At 35.7% G+C, this 14,744-nt stretch overlaps 1 protein-coding gene across 1 annotated transcript in view; it reads right to left on the bottom strand.

Annotated features, from left to right (window-relative positions):
• Window positions 1-1,473: 1,473 nt before the first annotated feature.
• The window catches only part of CDH12 (cadherin 12), a 223,519-nt gene continuing 210,248 nt past the window's right edge, over window positions 1,474-14,744 (bottom strand). The window contains exons 9-12 of the mRNA XM_039714778.1: window positions 11,909-12,030; window positions 11,186-11,303; window positions 6,509-6,760; window positions 1,474-3,083 (exon numbers count right to left, since the gene is read on the bottom strand). Coding sequence (XP_039570712.1) covers window positions 2,587-3,083; window positions 6,509-6,760; window positions 11,186-11,303; window positions 11,909-12,030 — 989 coding nt within the window. The 3' untranslated portion in view covers window positions 1,474-2,586. The remainder of the gene's footprint in view (window positions 3,084-6,508; window positions 6,761-11,185; window positions 11,304-11,908; window positions 12,031-14,744) is intronic.

Raw genomic sequence — 14,744 nt, 5'->3', positions numbered from 1 at the left:
GAGCACTTTTGTAAGTAATTTTTTTTCTTCTAAATCTTCCTGGATGTGTATTAATTATGTGATAGCAACATGTCAGTTCCAAATAACTTAAATGTCAAAAATATATATTTGATATTCAATTTTGGTATTGATTTAGCATACAGCCACTCACTGTCACATATAGATTGTGTGTAGCAGCATGTTAAAGATCATGTTTTCTGTCTACCCATTTTGGAAGTCAGGCTCACATACAGACTGTCCATCTTAGAACAAAAGCCTACCTATTCAAGACAACTAATGTTCAGCTGGTATGCTCTACAAATACAGAGAATTTCCTCAGGAGCAAGCTGCCTCATGGTATCAAAAAAGTCACACACTGCCCACACTTACGGTGATTTTACAAGTGAAAAGCATGTAAAGGACTAACACAGTTGCTAAGAGCAGGGTTTGGCTACAGGACTGCACATCTGAAAATCATCATAGTCAGATGTTTTTTTAAGTTGTGGCAACAGGGTAAGAAGCATTGCCATGCACATGCTACATGAGGAAGCTTTGATAATTAGTTGCAACTCATGTATGAATCAAGTCTCAGTTATGACTAGTAGAAAATATAAATATTTCTCCTTTTATCCAGTGCTCTGTTTTGGACCCACTGTGCAGTATCAAGTTGCTTTTGATGTACTGTCAAGATGTGTGAAAATTTAAAACAATCTTCCACAAGAAAACTTCTGTGCTGTCAAATGGGCTCCATCACTTCATCTGCTTTCGTGTCCTTTGAGTAGAGAGCTTTTATTGGTTTAGTCTGTCTTTAGGGAATGCAGGATACCTTTCCTGAAAACAATAAAAACGACAAAATTTCCTTGTTGCCACTTTCTGTGTCTCTTCCTCAGCACACTGCTGGTAGAAACTGTGCCAATTCTACTTTTGATGCAGCCCTGTCCAATTATACTGAATGATCCAAAACTCATTTATAATGTGTTTCAAAGTCTTATTGAGAGATTAAGTTATATAATTTTGAAATAGCTTTTCCCCCAGAGGGTAAAGGGAAACTTATGCACATTAATATCAGACTTGTCAGCTAAGTATACCTGGTAGTCATTAATTCTTTAGCTATACAAAAGTTAAGCTATAGACCTGAGGTGAATAAAAGACTTCTGGTTCAAGAGAGACTCAGGCTGACCTTGGCAGTGCCATTAATCATGAGTACAGCTCAAACAGATTGTATAGCACTGCAGAGACTTTGGAAGGAGAATAAAAGGATATATGCACTTTGGGAAACATAAACCATTGTCTTAGAAAATGTCTATGCCTTAGATCATCAGAAAAAGTCACATAAAATAGTTTTGCAAGACATTTTCCAAGACATAAAGCCTTGTGCATATCTGAACTTCTGTCATCTGCACAGCTACATTTAGTCACGGGTATGTACATAGAGAGTGGACAAAGGTGCTGATTTATATATTTATTCTGCTTCTGATTAAATTTAGTCAAGAACAAAATTAAGAAAGTGTCCAACCTCAAAAGGTTTTCTCAAATGTTTCCTGTGGGTATGGCAGTGAAATATGGTGATATCTGAACTGTAGCAGATTTTCAATGGAAAAATAACTATATTTATAATATATATCCTTATGGTGACTACAGAGTAACAATCTAACTGCAAAGAAAAGTGGTCTGGAGTTATTTACATGTACTTCGTCAGTGATACTTGTAATGGAAAAGATGTCTTGGTACAGAAAATACAATAATAGCCTTTAAAAACCCTCTCAATTTTTGCGTTCTAATAACAGTCTCATTTCAAAAGACGAGGGAGAGACAAGGGAAATTTCCTTCACATCAAGGAATAGCTGCTTTCATCTTTTTATTATTTTGGAAAAATGTAGTCTTTGTATGAACATTTTAAATATTCATTGATGTATGCTAAGTTCTTTTCCTTTTTAATTTGGGCTTTACATCTTCAAAGTGAGCAATAGCATTTTTAATTTAGATTTTCAGTGAAACTTTGGAAGAGGAAATATGATGTCTCAACATACTGTTTTCTTTAAAAAAAATACAACAAACATAACCCCCAAACACAATGCACACAGCCCCCTCCTCCCCCACAGTTCTAGTCATTAGATACTCCATGAAGTGATCTCCATTTTTTTTCTAAAAGAAGTCAGCATCTTGCTATTGCTTCTTGTCTTAAAGTTCATGTTTGATTTACCATTCAGTTTTGTAACACCATCACAGCAGACAGTTTACCACTTAAATGATAAAAGTTTCAATAGGCACTTTAGTGGAATTACGAAAAAGCTACCACTCTTCCACCATGATGCCAAAAAGCTACCTTCTTTCTAAGTCAGGTCAGTAAACTGCACCTTGTAGGCCTGAGCTTGTCTCAGTGTAATTCCAGAGTAACAAAATAACAACAACAAAACCCTGTGTATGTTACAGGATTTATCATTCTTAAATCAAACCAAAACTGACGGTATGATAAATGTAGTAACTTGCCGGAAACAATTGCTGTCTTTTATAATCAAAGTAATTGTGTCTTATATAAAGCTTAGGTTTATCTTTTAAATTTGTTGTTGGTTTGCTTTTCTTTTTGTTTCTCTGTTGTAGTTGTACTTAAGTGACTTTGTCAGGGTTATAACTTTCTTCTCCAAACATATCTGCCAAGATCTTAAAGCGAGGTCCCCAGTCACTCAGATAGTCATAATCCTGATCTGCCTCTGTAGTGAGGGAGTCTATAGAGCTGAGAGACTCTGCAACAGATCCGTTTCCTTCATAAGCATAGGTTGCCAAGGAGTCATAAGGGGGTGCTGAGGGATCTACATCATTTTCCTGCAGCCTTTGATTGATGAAATCTCTTATGTCTGTGTTATCTTCAGCTGGTGGTCTGTGGCGTGTAAAACGCAAGGTGTCTGGTTTTATGTCCCTGCGTATTTTATTATCTTCAATCACTTTGGGATTCCTCAGGGCACCTATGTCAAAAGCCTGGGTGTCCTCTTCTCCACCTCCTTCATCATCATAATGGATAACATTATCTCTGATGTCTTCTTTAGAGGTCATCAGGGTGTCTTTCTTCTTCTGCCTCCGTAGTGCTACATACAGTACCACAATGACTGTAACGAGAGACAACTGAAGTTAAGAGATGCAGAGAAATAATTCAGTGCTCTGATGACACATCATTATATCTTTCTTTGAAAGCCACAAGCAATCAAAGGGACTTTTGTCCTGAGAAAAAAGCAGTGCTTAACAGTGCTCTAGCCAATGAAAAATTATTTGTTCTTTGACATATGCATCTATCTTTCCTAAGTGTTTACTGTACTGCTGGAGAAAGTACCAAATAATTTTCTTGCTGGCCTGCTTTGAAAATGAATAGAATTGAACTGGACTTCAGGTTTTTAGTTCAGAGAAAGAGAGATGTAATTTTTTAAAAAATATTTTCCATAAAAAAATAGAGAAAGGAACCCTAAATTTACACTTTGAAGAATAAAAAACTAAACCAAAACCCAACCCAAATAGTATTACAGAAAAAAAAAATTGGAAATTTGAATAATAAATAGTTTAAATAATTTCAAATTTGGAATTTTTGAAACACATTAAAAATAACCCTATTGTATCTTTTTATACAGTACACTTCAACTTCTTCAGGAATCTGCTTCAAAAAAATACTTGTTATAAGGATCTGGAGAGAAGAGGGGTCTAGGAGAGCTGGTTGATTTTCAAGTATCATGTCCTTCAAACTCAACAGTGGTCCAACCTGAGATGCAGGAAATCAAGAAAAGACAGCAGGAGGCCTGTATTGATGAATAAGAAGCTCTTGACTAAACTCAGTGATAAAAAAGAGGCATCTAAGAGTTGAAAACAGCTACAGGTGAGCCAGGAGGAATATAGAGTGACAGTCTGAACACACAGGGATGAGGTAAGGAAAGACAAAGCCCGCGTGGTGCTGTCTCAGGAGGGTCATGAAGGGCAGCAAGAGGGGCTTGTACAAGTAAGACGGAAAGAAAGGGTAGAAAGGTAAAGGTCGGCCCACTGCTGAATGGGGCAGGGGAGCACTTGCCAAATGACACGGAAAAGGCCAACCTAGTCAGCAACTTCTTTGACTCTGTCTTTTTTTGTAAAGTTGTCCTTCAGTAATTCCATGTCTTTCAGACCTGAGGGAAAATCTAGAATAAGAAAGACCTAATCCTTGGTGGAAGAGGATCAGGTTAGAGAATACTGTCACAAGCTGGCCACATAAGTGCACGGGATATGGTGAGATACACACATGAATGATGAGGAAGGTGTCACTCCTATCTTCAATTAGGGCAAGAAGAATGAGCTAGGGAACTAGAATCTCACCTTGATTTTTAGGAAAGTGATGGAGAAAATAATTCTGGAAACTAAGAGGGGGCATAAGAGCAACAGTCATGGATTTATGAAGGTGTAATTGTGCTTAACTCACTCAATAGCCTTTTACAATAAGGTGACTAGTTGGTGAAGGGAGAAGAATTTTATCCTAACTCTAGCAAAGCTTTTGATACTATCTTTCATAACAATCTTCTCAGAAAACCTGAGAAAGTGTGGACTATACAAGCAGATGGTGAGGTGGATTGCAAAACTGCCAAACTGCCAGCCTGTAAATGTTGTGAGCAATATTTCAAAGACCAGATGGAGGCCAGTCTCTAATAAAGTACCACAGTCCCAGATACTGGGACTAGTTTTATTTAATATTTTCATAAATAGCCTGGATGGTGGGATTGAGTGCACCCTCAGCAAGTTTACAGGCAATAAAAAAGAGTGGTTGGGCCACTGTTCAAAGCGATTTCATCAGGCTGAGGGAGTGGGCCAAAAGGAATTCCATGATGTTCAACAAATATAAATTTGAAGTCCCACACACAGAGAGGACTAAATGCCTACTGCAGATGCTGTTGGCCAACTGACCAGAAAACAGCCTGATGGATGAGGCCTTGCAATCCTGGTGGACAAGAAGCTGACCATGGGCCATCAATGTCCCCTTGTGTCAAAAGAGATCAACAGCATTTGGGACCATATTAGGAGAAACATTACTAGCAGGTCTAGTGAGATGGTCATTGCCCTCTGCTCAGCTCTGCTTATGCACACTCAGAGTTCTGGGCCCAGTGCTGGGCTTCTCATTAAAAGACAGACATGGACTCCCTGAAGTGAGTCCAATGTAGAACCACAAAGACAATTAAAGGATGGGGCCATCTGCCACACAAGGAGAGTCTAAAAGAGCCAGGTCTGCTCATTCTGGGGAAGGTGCAGGGGGATCTTATCAATGTGAATGAATACCTAATAGACAGAACTAAACATAGAGCCAGGCTTTTCTGAAGGTTGTCCTGTCACAGGACAAGAGGCAGTGGGCACAAAATGAAATGTGGAAAATTCCATTAAAATGTTAGGAAAAAAGGCTTCTTTATCATCAGGATGTCAAGTAGTGGAATATGTTGCCAAGAGAAATTGTGGGGTATCCATCCTGTTCTAACGGGAATTGTGGCAAAGGAGAGTGCATTCTCCTTGCCTGAAAAAAAACTAACATAAGTTATTTTGTCTAGCTGGTTTTTGGTTTTGTTTTAAATTCTTCACAGTGAGTGTATTTGTGAATATAACTGCTACTCCATGGGAAGTGTGACCATTTGCCATTCTTGTTCTGATTTGAAAACAAAATTTTCTCACAACATAATTTTTTGACACAGAGCAGAAATCCTGACTTTTACCCACTCTTACTCAGAAGCTATTTTTGTAACCCTGAGCCTTCAGTAATTTACTTAAGTGGCACCTGCATCATCCAAATGCAATGAGGTATCCACATTATATTCTATGTCAGGAGCTATTTTTGCATAATTATTAGACTATCATGAGATCTTGGAAGCCACTAGTATCAAAACTAGGCATAGGCCAGCATCTGTAAGACTCAGTCTGGTTTCTAAAGCCCACATTGTGCCTGTGTAACCCTTAAAGTTGGGTTTATTTCATTAGCAGTGGCTTCAGGCTATTTTACAAGTCAGATGCACTTTGGATATGCTGTAAATAAGACAGTATATAAGGTAGAAAAAATAATAATGCTACCTTATGAAATCAATGCCTGGCTGAAATAAAAAAAAAATCTTCCTGTGGAGTTTGATATAAATGTGACCAGTAACAGTCTATGTTGCAATTGTTTTCTGCTCTTCCATTTCTTCATTCTCCTTTTGCTTAAGTGGGCATGAAGAATTAAATAAAAACTCTTACTATGTTCTTGCTGCTGTTACTGTCAGTAGGACATGTCTACTTTAGTAATAATCTAAAAAATTAATCTTTCAAGAAAGATATTTAAAATAATTTCAGAAAAAAAAATATTATTTTGGTTCCATTGAAAATTGATTCTCTTAATGCAATAAGAGATATTGCATGGATTAGCAGATTCATGGTCATGAGCAATGCTTTGGGATATTCTTCTAGAAATTAACAGCCACACATTTTCTATGCCTTTTGTTAAAAACTAGGTGAAACTAGTGAATAATCAAAGTAAAGCACTTTGCAGGGTTTCATGAGAACTAACCTAGAAGTATAACAATACACAACAAGATTGCAATCAAAGCTCCTGTGCTGAGGCCGACTGGCAAGAAGATTGCTTCCACGTTGCAGGACTGGATGGTGCCATCAGAATCACATCTGCAAACACGGATAGTCAAAGTGTTTGTGCTGCTCTGGACAGGGTAACTGCTGTCTTCAATTACTACTGGAAGAAAATAAAGCTCTTGCTGCCTTCTGCTGTAGCCATTTCTCCTGGTTTCAATCCCAGCTGTGTTGTCTGTAAAACATGACAGTCGTTAACATTTTTATTGTGTACTTCACTCCATATTTTAGCTTGTATCACCTTCAGTAATAGGCTTGTATTTCATATTTGAAACTTGGTGAATGACATGCCTTGCTTTGCCATTACAGAAAGTATTGTATTCTGACTGGTACCGTTATTCATTGCAGAGAATTAAATATTCCTTTTCTTGTAAACCTTTTAACAGCTGAAATTTCAAAGAAGATAAAAATAACTAACCCTCCCCCTCCCACAAAAAAAATAATTTAAAATTACAAGTGTGATTCTGAAGACTTTTCAGTTTATTTTCACTGGATCTCCTTGCATTCTAAGCCTGTGGTCCAAAGGATTTTGATTGCATATGAATTTAGAATCATATCTCTATCAATGAATTAATTAATTTAAAAATACAAAGTAATATACCTGGATAATATTAAATAATTTTAGCTTTCCTGCCCCATTAAAAATAACTAGAGAAACTAACTAAGTACTAAAAAAATCAGTACAGTTTCCATCAATTCGTCCACTTCTAGACTTTGTAATTTCTTGTCATTTCTTCCCAGTTAGTTGTATCTGCTTTTCCTGAATCAAAGAAAGTAGCAAGGAAATGATGTAAGATTAAAATAATTACATTAAAAGCAAAACCAAAATTAATTTGGAAGGGAATTAATGAGATGACAGAAATAAATGAAAGTAACCTGCTGCAATTCCCATTTTTCCATCTCACCTATATGCTTTATTATATTTTTTAAAAGATGTCATATGATGTTTTTCATGCATCAGTGGTTTGTTATGAGGTAGAAGGATTAAGGGCTCTGAACTTCCCACTCATATACTGGTATGGAGTTCTGACTAAGGACAATAAGAAGGAACTCTAAATATCCAAAATTAGGTATGTTATGATTAGACACCACTGAGACAGTGCATGGCTAAAAAAAAAGGTTCAGACACCTCCTTTTCATCAAACTCAAACTTGGACAGGTCAAATTCAGTTACACTTAGTTTTGAAAAGGAAAAATGTCTCAGAATAGTGTGAATGAAACTAGCTTCTATCTTCAGCTTTTTCTTTCTCTCTATGATTACCTGCATGGTATAATAAGTTTAACTAATTTGAAGACATTCTGTTGAATCTTACTTCTGTTATTTTTTCCATATTTCTATTATTAGAATTATTTTTTTTCTTCTAAGTGAAACACTGAAGACCACTTTAATAGCCTACAATGCAACTAAATGACTTTTCATCCTCCTTTGAGAAGAATCAATCAGATCAACCTGTTAACTCCTTGATTTTGAACATTTTTTGTTGCTCTTTTATGACCCTTTTCAATTGTTCAAAGTTCTTTTGAGAATATGAACACAGGCAGGTGTTTGAACTCTACACAGAAGAACCTAAAGAAGCTGAGATAGCTTCTGCTTCTTCAATCTGTTGGCAATAAATTAATTTATAGGATATGTGTGAGAAGAGGAAATTCTGTCTCTTACATGAGCAATGGAGTGTACTCCACATGGAAGCTGCCCTCTAGAGAGCAGAGTGAGGCTGGCAAAGCAGGAAGAAAGAGATCTGCAGTCCCTCTGGAAGCACTCCAGCCCTGCCAGGGCATTACTTCTATTAACACAGTGGATTGATCTCAGTGCTGCTGAAAGGCAACCTTGAGCTTCTGTCTCACTCCAGTCCTCATTAAGTTTTATTCTGAAGTTTGGGGCCTGGCTTCTCTTGGGTGCAGCACAAGAATACCTGCACAAGTTACACCTGCTGAAGTATCAGACCACCTATGATTTTCAGTTGCACAGAATAGCACAGGGATTAGGGCTTCTTGATATATTAAAAAAAATTAAATTCCACCTTTACTTGTAAAAGCATTAATTGTACTACAGTGAACAACACCGCGTCCTCAAAAAAATAGAAAAAAAAATGCTTTCACATAATACCTGCTTGTTACTAACATAATTGCTAACTTAAAAGAAAATGGTACTTGTTTTAAGAGATTTCTTTAGTGAAAATAAGGTTGTGTTACCACACCACTAAATTGTGCACAGAACAGACCTTCCTCCACATTTTTGGCAAACAAAAGGCAGATGATATTGCAAGACAGGGTTTGTGTTTGGACATATTTTTTTCCTAATATCTCTGCAAATCACCAATAATGAAAAAAGGTTTTTATGGGGTTTTTTGTTCCTTACATTGTAACAAATTACTTCTTTTTTTTTATTTTTCTTTTTGTTTCTAAATGTTAAGAAATGCTTTTACAATTTTATATCTTGGTGGTTTCCACTTTTTATCAGAATATTGCACTTGTTTTTATACAGTAGTGAAGCTTCATTAACAATTACTGAGATCCAAAGTCATCTCAGTGTCAACATTACTGGTTTAAACATGGAAATTTAATTATCTAATAATATTTGAACCATTTCCTCACCAAACTCACATGCTAAGCACACTTAACAAAAGCTGTAATTACTGTATAGACTTGCTAAGTTTAAAAATTCTTTTGATGTATTAAATCTGTTAAAATTATCTGAGAAGACTTCTTTTTAAAGCAGAAGTTTGTGGTTATTCAAAAAGAAAAAAATACCAAGACTTGGTGAAGTTTAAGGATGTTTTAAAAAACAGACAAGAAAAAAATAGAAATTAAAGCTCCTACTTTAAAGAAATTTTTATCAAAAAAAAATTTAAAGGCATTTAGAAAGGCATAGTATTAATGTTCTAAGAGTATATCATTGTGAAGATTCTACCCATATGGGCCTTGAACTATGTTCCAGAGCAGAGTAATGCCCTAATCTTCGAGGAACAGAAGTAAGGAACCTTAATCTGTTATAAGCTCATCCTTCTTATTCATTGAGCTCTCTGTCTCAAGAAAACTGTTTGAAAGCCTTTGATAAAATGTGTTAGATCTACATAGTTTTGGTTTTATAAGATACTATTATTCATGTCTACAATATTATGGATGGTTTCACTATATTCTCTATTTCCAAATCCCTAAGTGAAGTTCTTGGCTCATCGGTTCAATCTTTTTAACTATTTATGACACATAAAGATAAAAGTCACTATTTAGTTTGGGAATAAACCATTTTCATTGTATCAGCCTCACAGGAGAGCTATACATAAAGAGAAAAGAAGCACAGTTTGTTTTTTCAAATATATTTCTTCCTGATGTTTCTTCAGGACTAATAGTGGTTAGCTTATGTTGTTGGCTTTAGTTTTCTATTACATAACAATGTCAATAGTGCACGGCCTTAAAAATTATGTGGGCCATATAGGTAAGTTAAATACATTTTTTTAAAAGGCCAAAAAAATAGGAGTTCTCAATTTTATTTCAATTGATGTATTATTCATTTCTAGCACTTTTAAGTGCTTGGGTCACTTAATTCACAAGAAAGGAACCTTTACCTCACAAATGCTGTAACCTCAAATTTAAACTGAAAACAGCAAATAAAAAATTAAGAATTATATACTTTTTTTAGATAGTGATACTTACAACCTGCACAGTTAAATGTTTTTCGACTTTGTTGGATGGCTTAGATGTTCTTTCTTTGAAATGTAATTTAAATTTAAATATAATCTAATAGGTTGAATACTTCTTTTTCTCTTATTTGATTAAAGTAGTTAGTGATGAAAATTTACTACAGTTTTAGTTTAGCTGTGTCTGTTCACAAGACTACATCCTTGAAGACGCTTACAGTAGAAAAAAAAATCAAATTTTTGTCTTGTTTTTTTTCTTTGGCATCTAACAAAAGAGTTCAAGTTAATAAGGAGACAAAAGGATATTCAGTTATGACAAAAATTGGAAGAAATATCAGAGCTGTCAGTTGTTGTAAATTTCCAAGTTATTAAGGGTGTTGTACTTCAGTAGCTCTCATATTTGGAACTGACTCTGCAGGACTACAAAAGGATATTCAGTTATGACAAAAATTGGAAGAAATATCAGAGCTGTCAGTTGTTGTAAATTTCCAAGTTATTAAGGGTGTTGTACTTCAGTAGCTCTCTCCATATTTGGAACTGACTCTGCAGGACTACGTATCCTCAAGAAAGCACAGTATCTGGGTACTTTGAAAATGGTTAGCAAAGTCATAGTATTTAAACAAGACAGCAGTAGTGTCTTGTTTAAAGGTATACCTGCATTGGCATATGGATTCTTCCTGAGATACTGAATGATAAAAGGAAGAAAATAAAACAGGTAGCAGTGTTTTTGAAGGCCTGTAGGGAAATCTCAGCCTTTGGTGTTCTGACAATTCCTGCCCCTAAAAATAAGAAAAGGTGCAAGACCTGAATTTATATTAATATAAGTCCCAGAGAGTTTAGCAATTAGAAATGTCAAAGAAAAATATTAGGTCTGCAGACACAACTGTAATTGAAAGTAAACATATTTGTCATTGTAACTACAGTCCGCTGCTCTGAAAGAGAGTTATGGGTAACCAACTTACTTCTGTAGTCATGGACTGTGAAGTTTGGTTTGTTGGAAGCTTCAGATGACAGTTTGAAGGAAAACCTTTGCCCAGCTGGTGACAAATCTTTATCTGCTGCAGTGATGATCTGTATCACCTGAAACCAGATTAATTCTGAATCAGTGCACTCTTCCAAAAGCAGCAGTTTTGTAGAAGTGGAAAGTGAGCGTCAAATGAAACTGTTGAAAGTGACTTCTTGCTGGATTACTGTCATTCCCTTAGAACACTGCACAGTGGAGGCAAGAAGTCTGAATTCTATAATCACTGGAAAACTCAGAAGGTCTTGCTTTGACATATCTGATAAAAATCAGAAGGATTTACTCTATATTCATGGTATTTAATATTTATTCATTATATTAAAATGCTAATGATGGCTTTCGGTTGAATAGTTATGCTGCACTTTATCTGCTACTACTTCTGTCACAGATACAACCCTTTAAGAAAGAGATTTATTCTCCTCTCATAGCTATTAAATGTACAGTGAAGGGTGGCTCAGGCCTATATAATTGGAGAAATTAAGAAAAAAAAATAGACTGCAAATTGACCATAAAAGTCAACAAACAGAATTCCAATATGTATTTCCAACACAAACATTTTGTTTGTAGAAGAGTAATGATGTCATTTTTAAACTGCTAAATTTATACTGCTATAAATAATAAGGAAAGAAAAAGCAAAAGAGCAAGCATCACAAATTTCAAATACCTGTCCTGGCTTGGCATTTTCACATACAGATGTCTCATATGGAACTGAAATTTCAGGAGGAAACTCGTTGACATCCAAAACATTTATTATAACATTGACTTTGCTGGTTAATAGTGGGTTACCTATAAATAATTTTAAAAGAAAAACATTACATTTTTTGTCATCACCAGTCTGATAAGATGTCATAAACTTGTAATCTCAGTACTGTGGCTCCCAAAAGCCCTTGACTTTCATTTATTTCTGTTTTGAACTAAGAAAAAAAGAGAACCAATCTTCTTATCAATTTGTATCAGACTTTGATCCATTACTCTTCATGGGTTAAGGAATCAATCAGGGTGATTATGTTTATCAGAGCATAAATGGAAAAAAAAAGTGAAGTTGTACCTGTTATTAAGGATGCAAACTTTTCTCAGATCACCTTTCATTAAGCCTGTGGAAAACACTTTCAATGATTAAAACTGAATTCTGTTTCCCAAAACTAAATGCAAATCAATATTTATTGCCTAGCCATTGTTTAAATCTTCAAAATATTAAGGAGGCAAGCAGAGCATAGCAATTTAGAAGACAGAGAAAGAGAGAAAGATATGGAAAATCAAAATCTTGCTGAAAGCCAGACAGAGTCAGTGTTAAATTCAGCAGTGAAACACGCACAGCTAGCATTCAATGACTTGGCCGTGTCATGGAAGGTATTTCTTTACATGTAAAAGTGTTTGCAAGTAGCAAATATTTTTGTGCAAAAGAAATGTTAAATAACAGTATACTCCATGTTTCTTTCCACTGTCCTTCCTCTATAGATAATCTTCATCAGTCACTGGATGCATTTGATAAACAAGTTTGCTCACAAATGCAATGTCTGACAAAACAGAGACCCCAGTACAATACAAAGCACATAACGTTCACTTTTACTTTATGCTGAGACCTCCTGCAAAATAGCAAATATGTGAAAAATAGCATAGCTGGTGAGTCAAAAGTATAATTATTTAATCCTTTTTCACTTAAGATGAGTGGCAGAAACTGTTAACTACTGAAAAACTCTATGCTATAAATCAGGGTGTTGTAGGAATGAGAACACGGGATAATGTTTAATTACAAGAGGAGCTGTCTTGAATGTTCAGGAGTAAATAATATAATCATAGAATCATAGAATGGCTTGTGTGGAAAGGTACTTTAAAGATCAGCTAGTTCCAAGCCCCCTGCCACATGCAGAGACACCTTCCTCTAGACCAGATTGCTCAAAGTCCCTCCCAGCTTGGTCTTGAACACTTCCAGGAATGGGGCACCCACAACTTCTCTGGGCAACCTGTGCCAGTGGCTCAGCACCCTAACTGTAACAAATTTCTACCTAGAATCCAATCCAAATTTGCTCTCTTTCAGTTTGAAGCCGTTCCCCTTGTCTAGTCATTACATGTTGCTGTCAAAAGTCCAGCTTTCTTGTAGGCTCCCTTCAGGTACTGGAAGGTCACAGTTAGGTCATCCTGGAGTGTCCTCTTCTCCAGGCTGTAAAAGCTCAATTGTCTCAGCCTGTTTTCATAGGAGACATGCTCCAACCCTCTGATCATCTTCATGGCCCTCAATGGACCGTTCAAATTATTTGCATTGGGCACTTGCTTTGCAGTTTGTATAATCCTTGGCATTTCTTTTGTTTATAACTAACATAGCAAAGGGGAAAGTCTCTTCACGTTGTCACCATAAAAAATTTGCATGCTTTCTTCCTTATTCTTTGGAACTACTAAATGCAGGAGTAGTTTCAGGACACCTCTGTCAAAACCAAAGATATTCTCCAATTATTTCCAAGTTTGACAAGACTATCTGCAAGATGAACTTTGTTTTACCTATTTACAAGTAGTAGATAAACTGATCAAGATATAAACACAGCTAGAAGAGAAGAAGGAGCCTGGAAGACAACAAAAATGCACTACCCAGAACTCACATTTGTAGTCCCTACCTATGAATTTATTAGAGAAATATTTAATAGAGAAAATATATAATGACATCTCCTTGAATTCTTGTTCATTTCCAATTCAGCATTATCCCTACTTGCAGAATGTCTCTGTGGAGGAGGGCATGGTGCAGTACAATCAAAGACACAGTTTGGTCTAGCAACTAGGAAATGGGCACTCATTCTTGACGTGCCTGAAGAGATGGAAAAAATCTAAATCAATTGTTCATAGTTGCATTGGTTCCTTTGTAAAATAGGAAAAAAAAATTAAAAAAGGAAACAAAAAAACCCAAAACAATAAAAAACCAACTTATTTTATTCATTAGAGGGCAAGACCTCTATAGAGAGATCAGAAAATCCCTGAAGAGGTCAAATTCACACAGCTACTGAGAGAAACAATCTGACCTAAAACTTTCTGAAAAGGACATATCAACTCACATGGAGTATCTCAGGTTTTGCTTTAGATGTTTTCGTGTGTCTGTGTTCAATTTAAGGTACAACACTGAGAAATGGGGGTCCAGGACATATTCTTCAAACAGATTAGAGATTAATGCATTGCCACTAAGATACAGGCATAGATGTCCATTTCTTTTTAGGAATCACAGTGCCTTTCAAAAAAAATTTTGAATGTAATCAAAATTTCTGCATCATGTACATGAAAATATCAGATTATTTTGATAATTTCTGTTAGATATATCAGTTTCTTTAAGAAGTTTTTTAGGTCATATTTTTTGTAAAGTAACTTGTATAAATTACTTTTTTCTGCTTTTTGCAACAGTTTAGATAGTATGTGACCTATATTTTTTAAAATTAACAGAAGGATTTGACATTTTTTCCCCCTCAAAACCAGAACAGAATAGCATGCTCTGGAAATACACATGAACATGAGTATAATTT

The sequence above is a fragment of the Passer montanus genome, unplaced genomic scaffold (assembly GCF_014805655.1).
Source record: "Passer montanus isolate IOZ18808 unplaced genomic scaffold, ASM1480565v1 scaffold31, whole genome shotgun sequence".
In the NCBI taxonomy this organism is placed as follows: domain Eukaryota; kingdom Metazoa; phylum Chordata; class Aves; order Passeriformes; family Passeridae; genus Passer; species Passer montanus.
Note: the sequence above shows the minus strand (reverse complement) of the source record. Positions and strands in the feature narration are given on the sequence as shown.